The 24643-nt window shown below is 47.3% G+C and overlaps 1 protein-coding gene across 2 annotated transcripts; it reads right to left on the minus strand.

The window, feature by feature from the left end:
* Positions 1-1000: 1000 nt before the first annotated feature.
* Positions 1001-24606, minus strand: tecrb (trans-2,3-enoyl-CoA reductase b). Of its 2 annotated transcripts, XM_061233090.1 has the most exons (12): positions 24511-24606; positions 16741-16791; positions 13995-14046; positions 12010-12054; positions 11273-11376; positions 8004-8119; positions 7204-7309; positions 6387-6459; positions 5373-5416; positions 4360-4417; positions 4169-4257; positions 1001-2007 (listed from the first exon to the last, which is right to left on the minus strand). In XM_061233090.1, exons 1-12 carry the CDS (start codon positions 24523-24525, stop codon positions 1834-1836), a joined length of 927 nt encoding a protein of 308 aa, XP_061089074.1. In that variant the 5' UTR covers positions 24526-24606; the 3' UTR covers positions 1001-1833. The 2 variants fall into 2 exon arrangements, with proteins under 2 accessions (XP_061089074.1, XP_061089073.1); XM_061233089.1 differs by lacking the exon at positions 24511-24606 and having other exon boundaries at positions 16741-17077.
* Between the last annotated feature and the right edge of the window lie 37 nt (positions 24607-24643).

The raw sequence follows: 24643 nt of genomic DNA on the forward strand, positions 1-24643 counted from the left end.
CTTCAAAGCATACTGTGGCTATTACACTGTAGTTTAAGTGATATACAATGCAGTACTGTACAATGCAGTTCAAATGCAGTACAAAAGAGGTCTACGTCGCAAATACTGCACATTAAGTACATAACTGCAGCAATGAAATGTGTCCAAAATAGTGCATGATTCATAATGCTTCAATAACTACAATCATTTTTATGGCAGGGTTAGATTTAGTAGTGTTAACTTCCTGTATTACATCCTCAAGTCAAAGATTGAGTTGCACCCACTTCCTGTATCACTACCTCAAAACTACGCGTCACAAGTGCTAATTTCCTGTTCTACACACTTCAAAACTTAGGCGAAAACGAAGCGATCGGAACAAGCTCTCTGTCCTTTTCCTGTCTCTCTCTCTCTCGCTCTCTCTCTCGCTCTCTCCCTCTCTCTCTCAGTCCCTACCACTGCTCTGCATCAAATCCCAATCCTCACCTTGTTATGTTCTCTGTTACACCCATGTTGTGCACTGCCATGTTCACCTACCTCAATCCCTGTGTACGTGTGTGTGTCTGTCTGTGTGTGTGTGTGTGTGTGTGAGTGTGTGTGTGTGTGTGAGTACGCGTGTGTGTGAGTGTGTGTCTGTCTGTGTGTGTATGTGTATGCGTGTGTGTGTGTGTGAGAGTGTGTGTCTGTGAGTGTGTGTGTGTGTGTCTGTCTGTGTGTGTGTGTGAGTGTGTGTCTGTCTGTGAGTGTGTGTGAGTGTGTGTGTGTGAGTGTGTCTGTCTGTGAGTGTGTGTGAGTGTGTGTGTGTGAGTGTGTCTGTCTGTGAGTGTGAGTGTGTGTGTGTGTGTGTGTGTGTGTATATGGGTGTGTGTGTCCTGGCGGCTAAATTCTGGAATATTTAACAAAGCTCTGACCTAGTTAAGTGGGTTTCTGTTTGGTAGGTCTAATTTTCTCTCTCGCTTTCTCAAATAATGAGTGCGTGTAAGGAAGATATCACACACACACACACACACACACGCGCAGAATATATGGGGCTTAGTCTTTCAGTGTATTCAGACATTGCTGTAAACAGTGCCTTTAGTAGACAAGATAGATCAGTAATGAATCATTGAGACAGAACATAAACTCATTTTGTAAGAAATTAGCCTTACACAGATCTAAAGAACAAGGTTGCCTAGATCACAGGGCCAAACAAATTTTGCAGTGCTTTATGGTTTGGATTTACAGAAGAAAGCCTATTAAAATGTTTTTTTTTTGTTTTTTTTTCCTGTTTCTTAATCAAGAAATTGGCTCAACAACATTTACCAATAAAATACAGAGTTCCCAAAGTCACAGACCAATTTTGGTACATTAACATTTCTCAACTAACAAGTACGATTGTTAATTTATTCCTCTCTTAATGAGCCCTTTTTTTTTTCTTTTCTTTTTTTTACAACACACCCAAATAATGTGAGAAAGTGACAGATGCCAAGAACACTCACATCAGACCTAATCCACTGACTTCCTTAGTGACAGGGATGGGATCGTCTGACTTCATGAACCGCCCAATCCGGATGAAGCTAACGTGACTGACACATTGGACTAACCAATCGAAACATCTTTCCCTCTCCAGCCTCCAAAGCAAAATACTAACAAGTGGTTCCAGCAACATCACTCCGCCCCACTTGGGGGTGGGGGGGGGGGTTCATGAAGCCCAACCTTCTCCCATCGCTAGCCAATGAGCAGCAATCTCCCAGAAAAGCAAAAAGTCCTGATTAAGAGCTGGATCTTTCATGGGCTGGACATGGGTCGGTTGGGTAATATGCTGGTGGGGTTTGTTGCGGGGCGGGGCGGGGCGGGGCGCAGGTGTTTGGGCGTCGCCTACAGGATGAAGGGGACGATGGGGGAGCGGAGGGCAGGGTAGTCGCGGAACTCCTTCAGGTAGCTGCGGTGCTTGCCCTTGGCCCACACCGTCATCTGGACGAAGCCCACCAGGGTGAAGAAGGCCACGGGCACACACTGAGTCATCAGGGTGAACCCCAGCCAGGACCCCAGCTGTAAGGGAACAGGGTCACACCGTGTGAGACATCACAGTTCTGTTAGCATTAGCCTCTGTAGCCAGGACCCCAGCTGTGAGAGAACAGGGTCACACCGTGTGAGACATCACAGTTCTGTTAGCATTAGCCTCTGTAGCCAGGACCCCAGCTGTGAGGGAACAGGGTCACACCGTGTGAGACATCACAGTTCTGTTAGCATTAGCCTCTGTAGCCAGGACCCCAGCTGTGAGAGAACAGGGTCACACCGTGTGAGACATCACAGTTCTGTTAGCATTAGCCTCTGTAGCCAGGACCCCAGCTGTGAGGGAACAGGGTCACACCGTGTGAGACATCACAGTTCTGTTAGCATTAGCCTCTGTAGCCAGGACCCCAGCTGTGAGGGAACAGGGCCACACCGTGTGAGACATCACAGTTCTGTTAGCATTAGCCTCTGTAGCCAGGACCCCAGCTGTGAGGGAACAGGGTCACACCGTGTGAGACATCACAGTTCTGTTAGCATTAGCCTCTGTAGCCAGGACCCCAGCTGTGAGGGAACAGGGCCACACCGTGTGAGACATCACAGTTCTGTTAGCATTAGCCTCTGTAACCCAGACCCCAGCTGTGAGAGAACAGGGTCACACCGTGTGAGACATCACAGTTCTGTTAGCATTAGCCTCTGTAGCCAGGACCCCAGCTGAGAGGGAACAGGGTCACACCGTGTGAGACATCACAGTTCTGTTAGCATTAGCCTCTGTAGCCAGGACCCCAGCTGAGAGGGAACAGGGTCACACCGTGTGAGACATCACAGTTCTGTTAGCATTAGCCTCTGTAGCCAGGACCCCAGCTGTGAGAGAACAGGGTCACACCGTGTGAGACATCACAGTTCTGTTAGCATTAGCCTCTGTAACCAAAACCAATGAGAGTGCGTAGAGAACACAAACGCCTGGGGCCTGTATTTACTACGACCTGTAGCATGAGAAAATCCTGCCAGCACGCACAGCCCAATAACATGACGAATGATTGGTCATATTATCTGTTTTACACCAATAATTGGTTGTGTTATTAGTTTTGCGTGTGCGAAAAGGTTTTGCTCCTAGTCAATCGGCTGTGCTCCAAAGATTAAACCGCCCCCCCAACAGCTTCCAACGCAACCTGAACATTACTGTCCCTTACGTTTTTATGTCTGAATTCATATTGTTTCTTCATTGCATTGAAATAATATTAAATACATTTTGCTGGTCTTCCCACCAGAACTACAAGTGCATTGTAATACATTTGCCTGTAGGCTAGGAGCAAGTCTCCCAAAAAAACATTCTCAAACCAGGCCTGGATAATTCCCACAAAAGCATTTAGTATAGCCATTTAAAAGGCAGCTATAATGTGAGCATTACCTGGCACCAAGCTTAAAGAAAGACTGTTAATAACAGTAAGTGATAAGTTAGTCATATTTTATGCAGGGGATTTTTCATAGGATTTGCCGTTTCATCTCATCTTCTCCAGTGTTGCTCTGAGAATCATTTCAGCTCACTTTCGCTTTCTTACATCCTGTTTTCTATCGCATTACAGCACTGATCGCTACACCTTTCTGCCACTAGAGGGCAGTGCTTCCTAACAAAGAGGAAACGCACACGCGTAGACCAACAGCAAAGATGGTAAAGGAAATAGACGGCAATCGCAACCACCAGCTCCTATTAGTAGATAGATACTGTCTCAATATCTCAATTCCACCACAAAACTGATTTGTGTTGGGGCCAGCTGGGTAAACCAATCCTGGACTATCCACATCAGAACAATCCTGCTCCATAGGGCCAGATAAAGAACAGCCAAACGCCAGAAGAGGGTTCATTCAAAACAATTAATGCTGCCTTAATTTAACCCAATTACTTATTGACCCAAATGCATTGAACTGCATTAAAGCACAGCATATAAGCAACCATTGGGCAACACTTCATATTATGTACATGTGCGAATCTACAAATTCAGTGAAAACATTTTTTTTATTATAAAAACAAGATCTGAGGTTGGTATGAAAACAATAAATAAAATGTAAAAATCCGCATACACCAGGCTCTCCAAGGTACAGAGTTTGAGACCACTGCCATAACCGACTTCAGACCCGTGAGCATGCAGGTCAATGTCTGCTGGTGCCCCCCTGTGGACCTCCGGGGAAGTGCACTCACCTCATAGGTGTAGTTAGGACAGGAGACCAGCAGAAAGATCCAGGTGAAGGGGTTCTTTGTGGGGTACGGGATCTTCCTGGTCTTAGAGCCTGAGGGGAGACACAGGTAAGGGAGAAGAGATGACCGTTTGGAAGGGTTGAGGCAGAGAGTGTGTGTGTGTGTGTGTGTGTGTGAGGGCTGTGGTCGCTCACCAGGAGGTCGAAGGTTGCGCAGAGCGATGTGGATGGAGAAATTCCCGATCTGGCAGAACTGAGGACAGAACACACACAGCGTTACCATGGCAGCAGCTGATGAACACACACAGCGTTACCATGGCAGCAGCTGATGAACACACACAGTGCGTTAACATGGCAGCAACTGATGAATACACAGTGTTACCATGACAGCAGCTGATGAATACACAGTGTGTTACCATGGCAGCAGCTGATGAATACACACAGTGCGTTACCATGGCAGCAGCTGATGAACACACAGTGCGTAACCATGGCAGCAGCTGATGAACACACAGTGCATTACCATGGCAGCAGCTGATGAACACACAGTGCGTAACCATGGCAGCAGCTGATAAACACACACACAGTGCGTTACCATGGCAGCAGCAGATGAACACACAGTGCATTACCATGGCAGCAGCTGATGAACACACAGTGTGTAACCATGGCAGCAGCTGATAAACACACACACAGTGCGTTACCATGGCAGCAGCAGATGAACACACAGTGTGTTACCATGGCAGCAGCTGATGAACACAAACAGTGCGTTACCATGACAGCAGCTGATGAACACACAGTGCGTAACCATGGCAGCAGCTGATGAACACACAGTGCATTACCATGGCAGCAGCTGATGAACACACAGTGTGTTACCATGGCAGCAGCTGATAAACACACACACAGTGCGTTACCATGGCAGCAGCTGATGAACACACAGTGCGTTACCATGGCAGCAGCTGATGAACACACACAGTGCGTTACCATGGCAGTAGCTGATGAACACACACAGTGTGTTACCATGGAAGCAGCTGATGAATACACACAGTGTGTTACCATGGCAGCAGCTGATGAATACACACAGTGTGTTACCATGGCAGCAGCTGATGAGCACAGTGTGTTACCACGGAAGCAGCTGGAACATCAAGCACCAACACTGATGGAAAATAGATTGTGCAAGAGAACAGGAAGTGATGTCAGCCATCGGCTCGTACCAGGAATATAATGAGGGCCATCTTCACCTGCTGCTCTCCATAGACTGTAAACACACAAACACGACGGTCACACACGTACAGTAACATGCAGAGTGTATGTGCTACAGTACACAGCAGGTATGTGCACTGTATGGAAGATCGGTCCTGTGAATGTGCTGTATGTGTTGTGTATTTGTGGGGCCTGTGAATGTGCTGTATATGTTGTGTATTTGTGGGGCCTGTGAATGTGTATTTGTTGGGGTATGCAACATGTCCTGTGCGATTGTGACACAGCACCAGGTTAGGAATCTCACTCGGAATTTCATACGGGAAAAACAGGTTCCTGACACACGGCACGGTGTGGTCAGGTTTGACGGGAGGTTGCAGGTTTGAGTGTGGTTGTGGTCATGCCCATGAGAAAGGTATACTCCCTGAAAAGCCGTTATAAATAAGCACAAGTCTGTTACTGTGCAGCATGTTGTATGTGTAGTGTGTAGTGTGTAGTGTAAACACGCTGTATATCACGCGCAGAGCGCAGTATGTACTCACTCGGTGGCGTGTAGAGAGGGTGGTTGATGTATGTGTAGTGTGTAGTGTGTAGTGTGTAGGGTGCAGGGTGTAGTGTGTAGTGTAAACACGCTGTATATCACGCACAGAGCGCAGTATGTACTCACTCGGTGGCGTGTAGAGAGGGTGGTTGATGTATGTGTAGTGTGTAGTGTGTAGGGTGCAGGGTGCAGGGTGTAGTGTAAACACGCTGTATGTCACGCGCAGAGCGCAGTATGTACTCACTCGGTGGCGTGTAGAGAGGGTGGTTGATGTATGTGTAGTGTGTAGTGTGTAGGGTGCAGGGTGTAGTGTAAACACGCTGTATGTCACGCGCAGAGCGCAGTATGTACTCACTCGGTGGCGTGTAGAGAGGGTGGTTGATGTATGTGTAGTGTGTAGGGTGCAGGGTGTAGTGTGCAGGGTGTAGTGTGCAGGGTGTAGTGTAAACATGCTGTATGTCACGCGCAGAGCGCAGTATGTACTCACTCGGTGGCGTGTAGAGAGGGTGGTTGATGTAATAGGCCATCCACGCAGCGAAGCCCCAGTAGTAGGTACAGTTCTGGAACAATCCAAACACGACACCCATGTCACGCAGGTGCGCAAGCACGATGGGAGGTCAGAGCGAGGTCAGGAGGTCATGGAAAAGGTCAGCGGGGGTAACAAAGGTCACACGGCACAATTTCAGCACGAGAAAAGATGGTGAACGAAAAGCCCAACATGTCCGACCCGGACATTAACCCTCTGTTAAAATTGGAACGTTTTTTTTCTCAGGCGGCGTTCTAGAACTCCAGTGTCTTCAGTCACCAGCAGTGATTGTGACATCAGCATTAGAATGCCCAGTTAAGAACATTAAATTAGAATATTGTACAGTCTGTAGAGGGGAAATTAAATCCTACAAAATATAAGTATGCATAAACTGTGTTCTTAATTCATTCAGGCAGTGAAATGAATTAACTGCTGAGCTGAAACATTCAGATTGCAGCATGTGACAGTTGATAAGGGAGAAGTTGGATTTTGGGCTTCAAAATACCAGCCGCTATGACTCTCTGCTCCTACTGGTTTCCATAACCGCCCTGTTCCCGTTAGCCGAAATGCAACAGCCGAAAGCGGGCTCCACCATGTACGTGCCTGCCGGTTTTCGGGGTGTCCAGGAATGGTCTCCCCCCTCCGTTTACCCATTTCGCTGTAAGACGCGACGTTGTGACATTGTCTCGAGACCACTGCCGTACATTGATAATGTTAACGGGGCTGTAGTTCCCCTCCCTGCCCGCAGGGGGGGGGGGGGGGGCGCTGTTGCATTTACCTTGAAGATGTTACGGAGCGGCATGGTGCCGTGGGAGAAGCGGTGCACGAACAGCGTCTCCAGCAGCCTCTTGACGTAGTGGAAAGAGTGACACATACAGGCCAGACTGGGGAGGACAGGCACAGGGGCTGTCAATGGTTATCACTGCTCAATAACGCTGCTTCACGCTATGAGAGAAACGTTACATTACATTACATTACATGTTATTTAGCCGCCTCTTCTATCCAAAGTGACTGACCCTTCATATGCTGTTGGGGCCTTAGGGCTCATGTGTTACATTACATTACATTATTGGCATTTGGCAGACGCTCTTATCCAGAGCGACGTACAGTTGACTAGACTAAGCAGGAGACAATCCTCCCCTGGAGCAATGCAGGGTTAAGGGCCTTGCTCAAGGGCCCAACGGCTGTGCGGATCTTATTGCGGCTACACTGGGATTAGAACCACCGACCTTGCGTGTCCCAGTCATTTACCTTAACCACTACGCTACAGCCGCCCATATGTATATCACCTTCTGTGTTACTCTGTAAAGCATTGAATTGAATTTCAGTCGATTGGCCCGAGCAGGGAACAATCCCCTCCTGGAGCGACGCAGGGTTAAGGGCCTTTGCTCAAGGGCCCGACAGCTGTGTGAATCGTATCAGGTGGCTACACCGGGGGACTTGAACCACCGACCTTCCGGGCCCCGAGTCATGCACCTTAGCCACTAGACGCCCACAGAGCATCACCCAATGACAGTGAACTTTGTTGCGTTGGTTATTATCAAGACGATCTGCGGTGCAGTCTGGAGGGATACGTACTGCACGACCCAGTGCTTGCTGGTGGTGAAGTCGTACTTCGGGGCATAGATGAAGGGAACGCGGAAATAGAAGAGCAGGTAGATGATGAGGGGCCCTGCATACTCCGTCAGAAAGACCTGCACAGAGAGAGAGAGAGGGAGGGAGGGAGGGAGAGAGAGGGAGGGAGAGGGAGTGTGAGGGAGGGAGGGAGGGAGAGGGGAGAGAGGGAGAAGAAGGGGGAGAAAGGGAGGGAGAGAGGGAGGGGGAGGGAGAGAGAGGGGGAGAGAGGAAGAGGTAGAAGGAGAAAGAGAGAGGGAGAGAGAGGTAGGAGGAGAGAGAGAGGTAGAAGGAGAGATGAGGGAGAGATAAATAAGTGATACACCTGCCTACACCTACAAGACCACTCATACCAAACCATGGTGTATAGTGTATATGTAGTGCATATATAGTGAATAAGTGAATATATAGTGTATATATAGTGTATATATAGTGAATATATAGTGTATATGTAGTGTATATGTCGTGTATATGTAGTGTATATATATGTATATATAGTGTATATGTAGTGTATATATAGTGTATATGTAGTGTATATATAGTGAATATATAGTGTATATGTAGTGTATATATAGTGTATATGTAGTGTATATATAGTGTATATGTAGTGTATATGTAGTGTATATATAGTGTATATGTAGTGTATATATAGTGAATATATAGTGTATATATAGTGTATATGTAGTGTATATATAGTGTATATATAGTGTATATGTAGTGTATATATAGTGTATATGTAGTGTATATATAGTGTATATGTAGTGTATATATAGTGAATATATAGTGTATATATAGTGTATATGTAGTGTATATATAGTGTATATGTAGTGTATATATAGTGTATATATAGTGTATATGTAGTGTATACATAGTGTATATATAGTGTATATATAGTGTATATATAGTGAATATATAGTGTATATATAGTGTATATATAGTGTATATGTAGTGTATATATAGTGTATATGTAGTGTATATATAGTGAGACAACAAGAGCACAGGGGGCAAGAAGTGGATTTATATGCACAGGCTTCAAAATTGCATAATGCGGCACGTTTGTGAATCCCGGGTTTTGCACTTGTTTTTCACGATTTGCATAATAGCTTCCCAAAAACAGAAAAGATTACGGTGCTTGTTGATGGACACGGGAATTACGGGATCATTTGGGACCATGGCCATGTCTACCCTTCTGATCTGTGGAAAAGGTATGAGGGCGAGAGCACCATACGGCACTCTTGGGATTTTACGGTCGTTACACTCGAGCGCAAAATGGCATTATTTCTGTATGTTTCTGTTACGGAAAACTGCCTCTGCAAATGGTCAGCTTGCGTGGATTCATGACCTTTGCTCGTTCGGGTTAATCCACGAATCACAACTTTGCGGTGTGCCCAGTCCAAGACATTACCACAAGCATGCACTGGCCTCCGTGACCTGACTTTTCCCAGTCAGACCTCACGCGGAGCCACGCGCAACCGAAAATCAAAAAATCGTTTAGCGCATCCATTTTATCTTCGGGGGGGGGGAATCGGATTACGGGTTAAGTTCTGTAAAAGAACACTGTTTTGTAATGTAATTTTCTCGCTGCGGATGGTTCAGCGAGGCGGTCCGACGAGCCCTTGCCAGGATGATTAAGCTCCCCCGTTAAAGCCCAGCTTCTTCACATGTTCTCGTGAACCTGCGGGAATCACGGGCGCGTGACCGGCATGCGTGGCTACGAAAACAGGAGAAGCTTCCGGATTCTTTCAGAGGGGCGTTGTTTCATATGAAACAATGACTGTGAAGAAATTCTTGTTTCTTCTTCTCAATTACAACTATGTTCGCTGCTAGTACGTCAAATGGCGTTCGGGAAAGAAAAAGTCGTTACTCGAAAAGGGTGCAAGACAAGTTCAGCCCTTTATTTGTGGTTCCAGGTAATCTGTACGTTCTCCTGAGCTTTCTCCAATCTTACACAATCCTTTTTGGGAATGACACGGTTATGTACATACACAATATGTAGTATCTGAACAAATGGAAACTAGCTGAAAGAAAGTGCTTCATCCTCTGTGACAAAGCACTCCTTTAGATATTTAAAATTTCTATTGACAGGTTTCCTGGTTAGGCCAAAGACAAATGGTTATCGGCACCTAGACGTGAAATCAAGGCATTTCAAAGGGTGACTGTGGGGACATGCATTTGAAGGTGTGGGAATAGCATAAATCAGTTCCATCTTGAAATCACTGAAATCCAACAAATGTGAGGTTAAAGCGTGAACTGTCACCTTTAATTTGAGGGCACTTGTATCCACATCGGGCGATCTGTGTAGGAAGTGCACGCCGTTATGCATAATCCCTCCGTTTCAGGGGACCAAAAGTTATTGGACAGTCGGCTCCTCGGCTGTTTCTGATTGGTCAGGCGTATTGACTCGCTCCACACTCTTCCCCCCCCCCCTCCTTCTCTCATTCCTGGAAGGCCCAGAGCTCTCCCTCCATTTCTCTCTAGCTCTTCTTCCCTTTCTCTACCCTGTGCCCTGAAAACCCCACCCCTGACTCCATTTGGTGCCCAGACGCTCTCCCGCAAGCTGGCAGCGGAGGCAGGGGATAATGTGACGGGGGTTTAATCGCGCCCCTGTCCCGCGAGACACATTAACGCAGCGCACGGCGCGCTAACGCGGACGTCCTGCACCAACCGCCTCCTCTCCACCACGTCCGGAGTCCAGCGGAGGCCCCAAATATAGCAGCAGATGATCCTGTTGGTCCTGACACCTTCAGCAGGACGGGCGCAGCCTGGGCACACTCTGACCCCCTCCCGTCTCCCCCCACACCAGCCCAAACCCATTACTTACACATCATTCTGCTCAACTTACTTACACATCATTCTGCTCAACTTACTGCTCAATTTATACTGTGTGTATTTAGGAGCAGGAGTGTGTGTGGTATAAGTGTGCAGGAGTGTGTGTGTGGTATAAGTGTGTAGGAGTGTGTGTGTGTGGTATAAGTGTGTAGGAGCGTGTGTGTGTGTGGTATAAGTGTGTGAGCACTGGTGCAGGAGTGTGTGTGTGTGTGGTATAAGTGCGTGAGCACTGGTGCAGGAGTGTGTGTGGTATAAGTGTGTAGGAGTGTGTGTGTGTGTGGTATAAGTGCGTGAGCACTGGTGCAGGAGTGTGTGTGTGGTATAAGTGTGTAGGAGTGTGTGTGTGTGTGGTATAAGTGTGTGTATGTGTGGTATAAGTGTGTAGGAGTGTGTGTGTTACTCACAGTGACCCAGCTGATCTGAGCTCCCAGGTCTCTGAAGTAGAAGGTTGCCGTGGTCCCCACAGGGAGCTGCTGCAGCACGTCCTCATCCTTCAGGGACTTCCCCTCTGAGAAGCAACACATATACCACACTTATACCACACACACGCTTATACCACACACATTTATACCACACACACACACACACGTATACCACACACGCTTATACCACACACTTATACCACATGCACGCTTATACCACACACTTATACCACACTTATACCACACACGTATACCACACGCTTATACCACCCACACACTTATACCACACACTTATACCACACGCTTATACCACACACACTTATACCACACACGTATACCACACACACTTATACCACACGCTTATACCACACACTTATACCACACACACGTATACCACACACACACACACATACCACATACACGTATACCACACACTTATACCACACACATGTACCACACATACGTATACCACACACACACACACCATAAAACACACACACACACACAGTAATACCACACAAGCTTATGCCAAAACACACACACACACACACACGCCAATACCACACACAGTAATACCATGCAGGCTACTACGATACACACTTATACTACACACGTTTATACCAAACACAATTATACCACAAATGCTAATATCGCACATACCAACACCACACACACTTATGCAGCACACATGCACCCATGCATCCACAGAAGTGACTTACTGGGGTCGAGGCGGATGGACTGTCTGGCTGGATACCACTGTGGGTCTGAAACAGATACACATAGAGACAAGGCTCGGTCAGCAAACAGAAAGCATTCGCTCCCAAAAAGATGGGAGGAGCCTCAACAAAGCACAGCCCCAATTGGTCAGTAGGACTCAACTGGACTTGAAGCTAGACCGTTCAGCATTTTCCTTTAAAAGGAGCACTGTCACGTTTTTTTTTCAGTCGAGCTAATTTGGCTTAAATTATGTGTGTAAAACTGAACTCCACCCGTGAACACAGAGACTGGTTTATGGCGGCCAGATCCAGGTGATCACATCACGATCCAATGAAAATACCGTAACGTTAGCATACAGATATCACGGAAACCTATCTTGGCTAGCCTGAGCGATATGATTTTGACATTCTACCGGCTTCACTGCAGCCATCGCACCAATAGATCTGACAGCCTAACGTTACTGTTTTGATAGCTCACTTTACATTGGATGTCGACATCTATGATGTTTTCACCGATTAGGAACAACGATGCTCTCGTTCAGTTGCAACTAGCTAATTTCGCTAAAATAAGAGCTAAGAGTGGAGCGGCCTGTAGCGTAGTGGCAAGGTCGGTGGTTCTAATCCCGGTGTAGCCACAATAAAATCCGCACAGCCGTTGGGCCCTTGAGCAAGGCCCTTAACCCTGCATTGCTCCAGGGGAGGATTGTCTCCTGCTTAGTCTAATCAACTGTACGTCGCTCTGGATAAGAGCGTCTGCCAAATGCCAATAATGTAATGTAATGTAATGCAATGAGTTGGAGGGGCACCCTTCACATGCAGACTAACAGAGAGATCAGCAGCTTTGGCTTGCAGCCCAAGGGCACCCAATCGGCCAGAAGGGGTCACTAGAGATCAATGAAACCCCCTTAACAACGGAACCCTCCCATTCTCTGGGTGACGCTGTCCCCAATCACACTGTGGAGCTACAGGCCCAGTGCCTTAGCCGAATGAGCCCCCCCCAACGGGGCAAGTTTGGTTCTTTAGGTACAAGTGGGGCAACCTGTAGCCTAGTGGCTAAGGTACATGACTGGGGCAGCCTGTAGCCTAGTGGCTAAGGTACATGACTGGGGCAGCCTGTAGCCTAGTGGCTAAGGTACATGACTGGGACAGCCTGTAGCCTAGTGGCTAAGGTACATGACTGGGGCAGCCTGTAGCCTAGTGGCTAAGGTACATGACTGGGGCAGCCTGTAGCCTAGTGGCTAAGGTACATGACTGGGGCAGCCTGTAGCCTAGTGGCTAAGGTACATGACTGGGACAGCCTGTAGCCTAGTGGCTAAGGTACATGACTGGGGCAGCCTGTAGCCTAGTGGCTAAGGTACATGACTGGGGCAGCCTGTAGCCTAGTGGCTAAGGTACATGACTGGGGCAGCCTGTAGCCTAGTGGCTAAGGTACATGACTGGGACAGCCTGTAGCCTAGTGGCTAAAGTACATGACTGGGGCAGCCTGTAGCCTAGTGGATAAGGTACATGACTGGGACAGCATGTAGCCTAGTGGCTAAGGTACATGACTGGGGCAGCCTGTAGCCTAGTGGCTAAGGTACATGACTGGGACAGCCTGTAGCCTAGTGGCTAAGGTACATGACTGGGGCAGCCTGTAGCCTAGTGGCTAAGGTACATGACTGGGGCAGCCTGTAGCCTAGTGGCTAAGGTACATGACTGGGGCAGCCTGTAGCCTAGTGGCTAAGGTACATGACTGGGGCAGCCTGTAGCCTAGTGGCTAAGGTACATGATTGGCACCCAGAATGTTGGCAGTTCAAGCAGTGTTGTAAGATCAATGCAGCTGTTGGGCCCTTGAGCAAGGCCCTTGACCCTACAATGTTCCAGGGGGGGATTGTCCCTTGCTTAGTCTAATCAACTGTAAGTCGCGTTGGGTAAAAGCATCACCTAAATAACACATGATTATTACGATTATTATTATTATTATTACGATGTGTGTTGGCAGTACTTACGGGACTTGTGGAACATAGACTTGATCTCCCCAATGGTGGCATTTGGCTCCACCTACCAAGACGAGACGAAACAGAGAAGCGTCTTTCAGTTACCTATGGTCTCACAAACATGACCGCTACCAGCCGCCACAAACTGATTATTATCAACAGAGTTCAAGAACCGGCCATGGTTCAATATTTCCACTCAATGGTCACTCTGACCTGTGGGCAGTTCTCATTCTTACCTGCACTGTCGTCTACTGCACCGAGAATAAAAAAATAAAAATATATATTAATAAATAAAGGTGGACTGTTTAAATGTAAACAAATTAATAAATAAACATTTTTTTTAAATACTGCAGAAAGTTAATTATGTTTCTCCAATTAGATTTTTTTTTTTAAAGCCTAGCCATTACACATATAGTTAGCTCAATACAGGGCACTTGCGACTGTAATTACCTTAAGAACAACTGCAATTACACTTAATCAAGCAAAAGATTAAACTCCTACTAAAAGGTCAAGGCTGTGTGTGTAGTGTGTGTGTATGTGTGTGTGTGTATATCTGTGTGTGTATGTGAGTATATCTGTGTGTGTGTATGTGTATGTATGCGTGTGTGGTGCGTGTGTCTGCGTATATATCAGTGTATATATAAGACTTTTGCAGTAAAGGTACTGCATACGAACATGAATATTTTTCAATGAAAAACTTAAAAATAGCCTTGAGCAGACCATAACCACACGAGGTGGCGGCCAGCAATAGCTGATATTTCTTAAGCTGCCCTATCACCTGCCTTCGCCTTGTTTGATGTACATTCTCTAGTTCCCTGCTCCAAAAGGAGAACATCTTGATTTTCTTTAAGTGGGGTTTCTGATAACTGGACCCCACTGTGGGGTGGGTGGTGTGTGTATCTGTGTGTAGTGTGTGTATATCTGTGTGTATGTGTGTGTGTATGGTGTGTATAGTGTGTGCGTGTGTATATATCTGTGTGTATGGTGTGTGTAGTGTATGTATATCTGTGTGTATGTGTGCGGTGTGTGTGTATATATCTGTGTGTGTATGTGTGTGTGTGTAGTGTGTGTGTAGTGTGTGCGGTGTGTGTGTGTATATCTGTGTATGTATGTGTGTGCGGTGTGTGTGTGTATGTTTGTGCGGTGTGTGTGTGTAGTGTGTGTGTAGTGTGTGCGGTGTGTGTGTATATATCTGTGTGTGTATGTGTGTGCGGTGTGTGTGTGTGTAGTGTGTGTGTGTGTAGTGTGTGTGTAGTGTGTGCGGTGTGTGTGTATATATCTGTGTGTGTATGTGTGTGCGGTGTGTGTGTGTATGGTGTGTGTAGTGTGTATATATCTGTGTGTGTAGTGTGTGTGTAGTGTGTGCGGTGTGTGTGTGTAGTGTGTGCGGTGTGTGTGTGTACGTGTGTGCGGTGTGTGTGTGTATGTGTGTGCGGTGTGTGTGTGTACGTGTGCGCGGTGTGTGTGTGTAGTGTGTGTAGTGTGTGCGGTGTGTGTGTATATATCTGTGTGTGTGAGAGTGTAAGTGTTTCCCCTCCATGACCTACAGGGCTTAATGAGGTCGGGGACATGTTATGTGAGACCCGGCGTATTAAACGCGGGCCACATTCACTCTCAGACACAGCATTAAAACGCCCAGCGCGCTGGCGTGCCCAACCCAGCGCACATAACAGGTGCGCCATTTAGCTCGCCCGCTTTCAACGTGTCAACAGAACGAGGACAGCGAGTCGCCGTCCCCACGCATCACACCGTGACCTCTTTAAAAACCTCCCATGGTGCACCGGTGGGTCCTGACCCGCACTTTGGGAACCACTGTTTCGAGTGTGTTGACACCCGCGCACACGTACAGCGTCACACAGAGATCTACAGAGCATTTGTCATTTAAAAAACAAATTGTAAACATTTTCGGGGAAACACTTCTGATAATTATCACTTCAATTCACGTGAATAGGGACCAGGAAATAAGCAGTTTGAAAAATATATATTCTGCAAAATGTATACGTGACCCTTCCGTCTTATCCTTCTCTGAGAATATGCAACAGTGACACTCATTCTTACAGACTAGTGACAATCAGTGAAATTTTCAGGTCGAGGTGAATTGAAAATTACCGTCCTTCCACAGATAACCGTTCTGTCCGCCACTTCACCACCGATCGACGCCCACTCTGATTGCGTGAGGGGGTTAAGTTTGAGATTTTGCCAGAGATATACGTTGGTGCGCTCAGTTCACACTTGCTATTTGTCACACAAGTTCCCGCCAACATTGTGTCACTGTGTGCTAAACGCTACTGGAGTTAACAATGCTTAAAATTCTATTCAATTATCCTGCGTAGTTGCGACGTCTGTCTTCTGGGTGTCCAATACATCCCCCCAACCCGCCACCCCCCCCCCCCCCCCACCTGTTATTGGTTGTCCCGGTAACGTGCACGCCATTCATTCTTGAAACCTGTCCTTTCGCTGCACACTGAGCCAAAGATTTAGGGAGCATCAACAAATTACACGCTTCATTGCACAGCGGTGACTGCACCCACGCTACGCTCTGTGGTGACGGTCGAGATCACTCCTTTAACGGGCGCTTCTGGGAAGGTTTAACAAATTCAACTGTTCAATACTCACATAAATTTACCTAAAGAAATTGCTAATCTGGCAAACTCAAGTAATATACCCCGGACCCAAGTGTCACCAACTGTTCTGGGATTAAATTCCGTCCCAAGTCTGCAGCAGCGTTCTGAAGCACATCAGAGAGCGTTTGTCTTACCTTGTCCAGGAAGCAGAGCTTGTCCTTGGTCTTGGCATCCAGGATCTCCACCTCAAAGAAAACCACAGCCTTTTTAGCCTTTTTGGCGGGTTTAGGGCGCTTGGCTGGAACGGGGGCTGTAGACAGGGCAGCCTTTTTGGGCTGGGTGGCCTCTAGCGCCAGGGTATCCATAACTTCCACACCTCACTTCCTCTCCTCCGTCTGCTTGTACCTCTCTCTCTCTCTCTCTCTCTCTTGCTTTCTCTCACCCTCTCTCTCTCTCTTCTTCCTCCCGCTTTCTTAATCCACTCCTGTGCTTGTCTCTCTCTCTCTCTCTCTCTCTCTCAGTCCTGCCTTTCTCTCTACAGCCGTACAGGGGAACACGCCGTCAGCTGCTGAAATAAATCTGCCCCCCCCCCCCTCTTTCCTGAGCCCCCCCCCCCAGCAGCTTTTTATAACCCCTGGTCTTCCCCTGGGTCAAGGCACGGCGCACCAACGATACCCCCCCAAAAAAAAAAAGTCCCTACGTTCTCACCAAGGAGACACAACAAGAGGAATATGTTTCTAAAAAAAATAAATCTAGTAAGTGTCCAGTAAGTGTCTCTCTCTCTCTCTCTCTCTCTCACTCCACACCCAGTGCACGGTGTGGAAAAGTTGGCTGTGCAGATTAGAAGGGGAGGAAACATAATTCCGCCCCCACCTGCAGTGCTGCCTCATCGGGCTGGAAATGTGAGCTTGGACTGAAGGCTTCGCGAAGCACCGCCCCCCGTCCCCCCGTCCCCCCGTCCCCCCGTCCCCCCCCCCGCGGCTAAATTTAAACCCCCTGCTTCCCCGCCCCACTTTCTGCTGACTCCTCCCTTTGGGGGGGGGGGGGGGGGGGTGTCCTCTTTTCGGGCTCTGAACCCCTCTCTTACCCGTACACACCCTCCTGCCATTACCATTCACAGATACGAAAGCGTATTCTCATTAAGATGTTATTTTGCAGACGGTTCCTTTCTGGAACTTGTGCTGAGCTTCAGTCACTCACACACACACACACACACACACACACACACACACACACACAAACAAACAAGCAACTTCAGGGGTGATAATGCTCCAGACTTGCAGCTTAGTCAACACGCCCACCCCCCATCTCCTGGCTCCCTCCACACCCACACCAAGGTTCTCCACCTCTACCATTCCAGCCATCTCTCTTCACCCACACCAAGGTTCCCCACCTCTACCCTTCTGCCCCTCCCTCTACACCCACACCAAGCTTCTCTACCCTTCTGCCCCTCTCTCTACACCCAAACTTCTCCACCTCTACCCTTCCTCCTCTGTCACTCTCTTTCCAAATGATCCAACTGGCTGATGACCTGAAGGCATTGTGAGACTCAGTATCAATCTTAATTTAAACCAGAGGTTCAACTGATAACTAATTTCTCATTCTAGACAAATTTACACACAACACAAACCATGTAATCGATAACCAACTGTAGCCAATCTTTCCAGATGTGCAAGAATTATTACCTGCTTGTTTACAGTGAACAACGTAAACAGACTCCATAGTCCAGTGGCTCCCAATCCTGATCCTTAAAATGTTTTCACTCAAACCCAAACAAAGCACACCTCATTTAACAGCTAGAGCAGGGCTGCCCAACCCTGTTCCTGGAGATCTACCATCCTGTAGGTTTTCACTCAAACCCTAACAAAGCACACCTCATTCAACAGCTAGAGCAGGGCTGCCCAACCCTGTCACTGGAGATCTACCATCCTGTAGGTTTTCACTCAAACCCTAACAAAGCACACCTCATTCAACAGCTAGAGCAGGGCTGCCCAACCCTGTTACTGGAGATCTACCATCCTGTAGGTTTTCACTCAAACCCTAACAAAGCACACCTCATTCAACAGCTAGAGCAGGGCTTCCCAACCCTGTTCCTGGAGATCTACCATCCTGAAGGTTTTCATTCTCACCCTAAAAAAGGATGGCCAAATTACTATTGGAGTGAAAACACAACGATAGATCCAGGAACAGGGTTGGGAACCAATGGTGTAGTCGACCATCTACAGGCAGTGTTATTAGACAATTGGATGGAGAGATATATTTTGGGAATTTGAGCAGGAAGCCAACACTTTCAGTTACTTACAGGGGATCTTTTAAGTCAACTGGCCAGTCAGGACCACTCACTCAGGACCCCTGACAGCAGAGTCACTTTTATGTAATGCAGAAATGAGACTCCCTTGAGCAGAAACAACATTCTTGGCATAATTAAGAACAGACCTTAATGCCATTGACCTGGCCTTTCTGAGGGCACAGAAATTTTCCACATGCGATTACAGCACTGTCATAAACCTTGGCCGTTGGGATATAGTGGCCCTGTTCCCTACCTAGCGATAGCTTCATACAGTCAACAGACCTGTCAATGGGCTTTAGCGATGTGCCCGGGACAGATCCCCCTAATCCCCCACTGCAATGTCCCTGGCCTTAAATTTCAATTTAAAATGTCTGCCTGTGCAACAATAACACGTCCAGACAACATATGAGGGTGACGCACTGCCAAGACGCAAAAGGTCACAGCTCTGCTAAAAACTGCCCGAATGCCACTCAACCCCACCCTCCCCTCCCCCTACATTGGGAAGGGGCGAAGGCGCTGGACCACACGACGAGCTAATAAACGACACCGCTGACACTAACAGTACTTTCTCCTCTCAAGGTCAAAGGTCAAGGGTCAGAAGGTGTCTGGAAGACACACACTCAGAGAGAGCCACCCAGGGGAGGTCTGGGGATGGCGGTGGTGAGGAGGCGGCTGGATGGGTGAAGGGTTGGGTGTGGGGGGGGGGGGGGGGCTTGGGGGAGGAAGGAGGGGCAGCTCCGCAGTTGGCAATGGGGGGGGAGGGCTATTATTTCGAGAGGCGCAGCTGGCCGTGTGGCCGGGGGGGCATGATGTCCAGTATGCGTGTGGCACGGCAGGGCACAGGGTCCCGGGCCTGCCCAGGGGCACATCGCCCCACTCCGAGCTTACCGGGAGGATTACATCTATCAAAAATACCCGCACTGTCGCGACGCCCCCCCTCCCCACGGGGTGGCCCCAGACTGCCAGAGGGCTGCGGGACTGGGTGCCGCTGTGCCCCCGGCTGGGACTGTCCCAGGTGGCCCTAACAACACAGGAACATGGTGAACCAGGAGACTAGGCACCTTAACCAAGACATGTTCAGGTATGTACAGGCTCCTTCTCTGACACACACACACACACACACACACACAGACACACACACAGACACACACACAGGCACACCACACAGCCTTGTCTGCAGACGGTTCCCAGACAGTCTGTGATATTTGGAGGAAAGGAGACACTACTATTTCCCGGTGTTACTTAGGAACAGTGCGAGTGTCAGTGTTATTCAGGAACAGTGTGAGTGTCAGCGTTAATCAGGAACAGTGTGAGTGTCAGTGTTAATCAGGAACAGTGTGAGTGTCAGTGTTAATCAGGAACAGTGTGAGTGTCAGTGTTAATCAGGAACAGTGTGAGTGTCAGTGTTAATCAGGAACAGTGTGTCAGTGCTATTCAAGAACAGTGTGAGTGTCAGTGTTAATCAGGAACAGTGTGTCAGTGTTATTCAGGAACAGTGTGAGTGTCAGCGTTAATCAGGAACAGCGTGAGTGTCAGTGTTAATCAGGAACAGTGTGTCAGTTTTACTCAGGAACAGTGTGAGTGTCAGTGTTAATCAGGAACAGTGTGTCAGTGTTACTCAGGAACAGTGTGTCAGTGTTACTCAGGAACAGTGTGAGTGTCAGTGTTAATCAGGAACAGTGTGAGTGTCAGCGTTAATCAGGAACAGTGTGAGTGTCAGTGTTACTCAGGAACAGTGTGTCAGTGTTACTCAGGAACAGTGTGTCAGTGTTACTCAGGAACAGTGTGTCAGTGTTACTCAGGAACAGTGTGAGTGTCAGCGTTAATCAGGAACAGCGTGAGTGTCAGTGTTAATCAGGAACAGTGTGAGTGTCAGTGTTAATCAGGAACAGTGTGAGTGTCAGTGTTAATCAGGAACAGTGTGAGTGTCAGTGTTAATCAGGAACAGTGTGTCAGTGTTACTCAGGAACAGTGTGTCAGTGTTACTCAGGAACAGTGTGAGTGTCAGTGTTAATCAGGAACAGTGTGTCAGTGCTATTCAAGAACAGTGTGAGTGTCAGTGTTAATCAGGAACAGTGTGTCAGTGTTATTCAGGAACAGTGTGAGTGTCAGCGTTAATCAGGAACAGCGTGAGTGTCAGTGTTAATCAGGAACAGTGTGTCAGTTTTACTCAGGAACAGTGTGAGTGTCAGTGTTAATCAGGAACAGTGTGTCAGTGTTACTCAGGAACAGTGTGTCAGTGTTACTCAGGAACAGTGTGAGTGTCAGTGTTAATCAGGAACAGTGTGAGTGTCAGCGTTAATCAGGAACAGTGTGAGTGTCAGTGTTACTCAGGAACAGTGTGTCAGTGTTACTCAGGAACAGTGTGTCAGTGTTACTCAGGAACAGTGTGTCAGTGTTACTCAGGAACAGTGTGAGTGTCAGTGTTACTCAGGAACAGCGTGAGTGTCAGTGTTAATCAGGAACAGCGTGAGTGTCAGTGTTACTCAGGAACAGTGTTTCAGTTTTACTCAGGAACAGTGTTTCAGTGTTACTCAGGAACAGCGTGAGTGTCAGTGTTACTCAGGAACAGTGTGTCAGTGTTACTCAGGAACAGCGTGAGTGTCAGTGTTACTCAGGAACAGTGTGTCAGTGTTACTCAGAGAACAGGAGCAGTGAGCATGGCGGGGGGGTGCTGGTATTCTGGAAGCTGTGCCCTCCCTCTGGAGTGGGGGGTGGGGAGTATAAATAACCAGGCACATTGAAGTGGCACCCCCCCACCACACACATTCACACTTGCACAAAAACGCACACATAGACAAACACACACACACACACGCACACAGAAGGACAGAGTGTGTATAGAGAGGGCTCATGTCTTCCCTCGTTTATTTTAAACAGAGAGAGGAAGAGGAGGAGGAGGAGGAGGTGGAACGACAGGGGAGCAGGGCTCTCCCGCTGTCCCGGGGAGCGGCGAAACCCAAGGCTCACTCTCGTAAACTCCACAGCATCTCCAAGGAGCCTTAACCCACGGCAACAGGTCAGTGCTCTCGTTTACATTCACACTCTAACCCCGTCCGGCAGCCCGTAGCCCCCTCTGCAAGCACACCCCAGGGTTCAATTAAATTACTTTGGGGTTGCTGCGATGGGGAGACAAAAACAGGATGCTAAAGGGTGACACTAGGACAGGATGAAGTGATACTGACCCCTACGATCATCTGAGACAGGTGAAGTAACGCTCATGCGATACCACTAACAAGCTACAAAATGTGCACGTTGCACCAGGAAAGGATATTTTGTAGGCTGCATACTGTTGAAAAAAGCAAGACAGTTCTAGATCTGCACAGAAGAAGGGGGGTAGCAGTAGTCTAGCGTCGCTAGCGTTAAGTATCAGCGCTCGTGGAATTTACAGCCCGGCAATAGCGCTCTTCTTGTCCCGGTTTCGGGTGTCCGGAACGAGTGCGGTGTTAGACCGAAGCAGCACTTTTACGACCAAGCCCCACACCGCATTTGGGCAGAACTGCTTTCATTCCCTGGCTTTGAATCACAATCTGAAATCATGACATTTAGCTCCCTCAACTGGCAGAGTTCGGTAACTACAGTATGCAGGGTATATGACGCTTCGGTGTCGCACTCAGGAATTCTCCCTTCGTCGTAGACAAGACTCAGATTCCAGGGGAGAGGTGTGCGACCCTTGTAGCTCTGAAACAGTCCCATATAAAAATAATAATATGCTGGATTACTATAGCACTGTTTGTGATCGCAGAGTGCTTTATGGTTTAGGGAGGATACGGACTTAAAACAACCCATAAAACCGCCAATGTGTAGCACCGGGACAATAGACTCCAATCGTGAGCCAATTTCTCCAAATATTCTCCACCATTCAGCATGTAATCATTGTTCATTATTGAGGTCGTTATTAATACGCTATTATTCTACTAGAGTTAGACCTTCATCTGAATAATGCCAGTCTTTGATTTTTGTAATCTTCTCAAAGTTGACATTTACAGTTCGTCCTAAAATAAACGTCGGCAAATCCGAGCAAACTGCAAGCAGGCTAATGCTTCATTTTCTTTTCTTTTTACAAACTTCTTTCAGTTAAATATGCAGCAAGGCACCAGCCAACACACTGTAGTTCTGGTTACAATGCCTTGTCTGTAATGCTTTCTCCTCCTACATAGTCGACGGGTCACATTTTTTAAATTACCAGAGTTCCAACTTGGAAACAAGCCAATACTACTCATGTTTTGGGACACCCAATGACATTTAAAATGTTGTCATGATTGCTTCTGTAGCCTGTATGGACAATAAGCTTGCATTTACTTTTTTACACAATCAGGGTAACCAACTTCAAGCATTTATTGCCAAGATCAATTTGGATATGAACATGTCTTGCCTGTACCGATCGTTTCTGTTTTCACAACGCTTACAAATCCCAGTTGCCCTCTTGACTGATGATGAAAGAGTAAATATCGGAGCCGCCAGCTAGGATTACACAGAGAAATTTATTTATAACCGTGTTAAGACAAATGGTGAGCGCATGTCTGCCGCTGCAGGAATGTAATACCCTTGAGTGTTCCTGTTTTGGTGTATGTGTGTGTGTGTGTGTGTATGTGTTTGTGTGTGTAACATGTACCAATTTCTCTATTATTTATCAGTCCAGAAACTAGCCTTTTCATAACGAACTTCGCCAAATATGTGGGATGCAGGGTTCTTTTTGCGCAAGAGCAAGGTTTAACTTGCACTTGATAACCAGCAGGCAGGTTATCAAGTGCAAATTTCACTTCCGGGTCTAACGCTTTTGACCCTTGTAACTACGGGACATATTCCAAATACTGCACAGACTTCAAGACAGCCGTGTAATCGAGAAGTAATCTTGAGTGACGAATTTATCAGGCCATATCGAAAACTTTCTTAGTTGAATGCATTCGTGGTTTGCTAGCTAATTTAGCTGTAGATGACGGATGCCCTAAAAAGAGATTATCCAGATTCAGGGTCGTATCGGCATTTACAAGCTAGCCTGCTAAACGAGTTTCATACACAAGACACTGCAATATTTTTACTGCAGCGACTAATTAACTAGATAGCTGCTGTGGTTTATCATAATGTCCGCGTATCTTTGATGACTGCAGTATCGTTTAGTGATCACCAATGCATTACGTTGAAATTAGCAAGAATTTTAGACCTTGACGGCCAGACAGCTTGGGAGTTGTTGCTGACTCGACTGGACAGCGCCTAATGTCGCACCGCCCCTCCTCCCGAAGAGAACAGGCGATGGAAGCTGGCACCACAAACCACGAGTATTAGCCCGGCTAATCAGCACATTCGGAGTGCACTTTAAATCAATCTGCGTTTCTAGAGGAACTTGAATTACATATATGTAAATATATACATATATGCACATACACCGTGATGTTTACGACAACGTGTTACGCATTGCAGTCGTTGCTACGTGCAATTTAACGTCGTTAGCATGCTAGCTCGCCTAAACTATCACCTGGCTGTGACAACAGCGACCACTCTTCCACATATGATTATCGTCCTCAATTGAACCATTTTATCATTGGGGACACAAACATCAGCATCATTTTATCATACTATCTCTCATTCATTTACAGGGGAGTTTTATTCGGAAATATAAAATGCAGTAAATGTGTACGAGATCCAAAATTATCTAAAATGTTAGCTATCTTACCTCGTAGTGCTTCATCTTGGCAGTTTGAACTCCGTATTCTGCGCAGAGTCAGACAGTCACGCAATCCAATCAGAGAACGAGAAAGCTATGAAACTGTCCAATTGAGAAAGAGGCCGCTCAGTCGCCAATCCGG

Source organism: Conger conger, chromosome 2 (assembly GCF_963514075.1).
Source record: "Conger conger chromosome 2, fConCon1.1, whole genome shotgun sequence".
Taxonomy (NCBI): Eukaryota; Metazoa; Chordata; class Actinopteri; order Anguilliformes; family Congridae; genus Conger; species Conger conger.

Bases quoted from the DNA above. Each gene is read 5' to 3' on its own strand.
- tecrb (XM_061233089.1), bottom strand. From the start codon at position 16,911: ATGGATACCCTGGCGCTAGAGGCCACCCAGCCCAAAAAGGCTGCCCTG. The intron at 6,460-7,203 runs GTAAATGCAACA...GGATTGTTCCAG, and splicing joins CGCTCCGTAACATCTTCAAG to AACTGTACCTACTACTGGGG. The intron at 4,258-4,359 runs GTGAGCGACCAC...GTCTCCCCTCAG, and splicing joins GCGCAACCTTCGACCTCCTG to GCTCTAAGACCAGGAAGATC.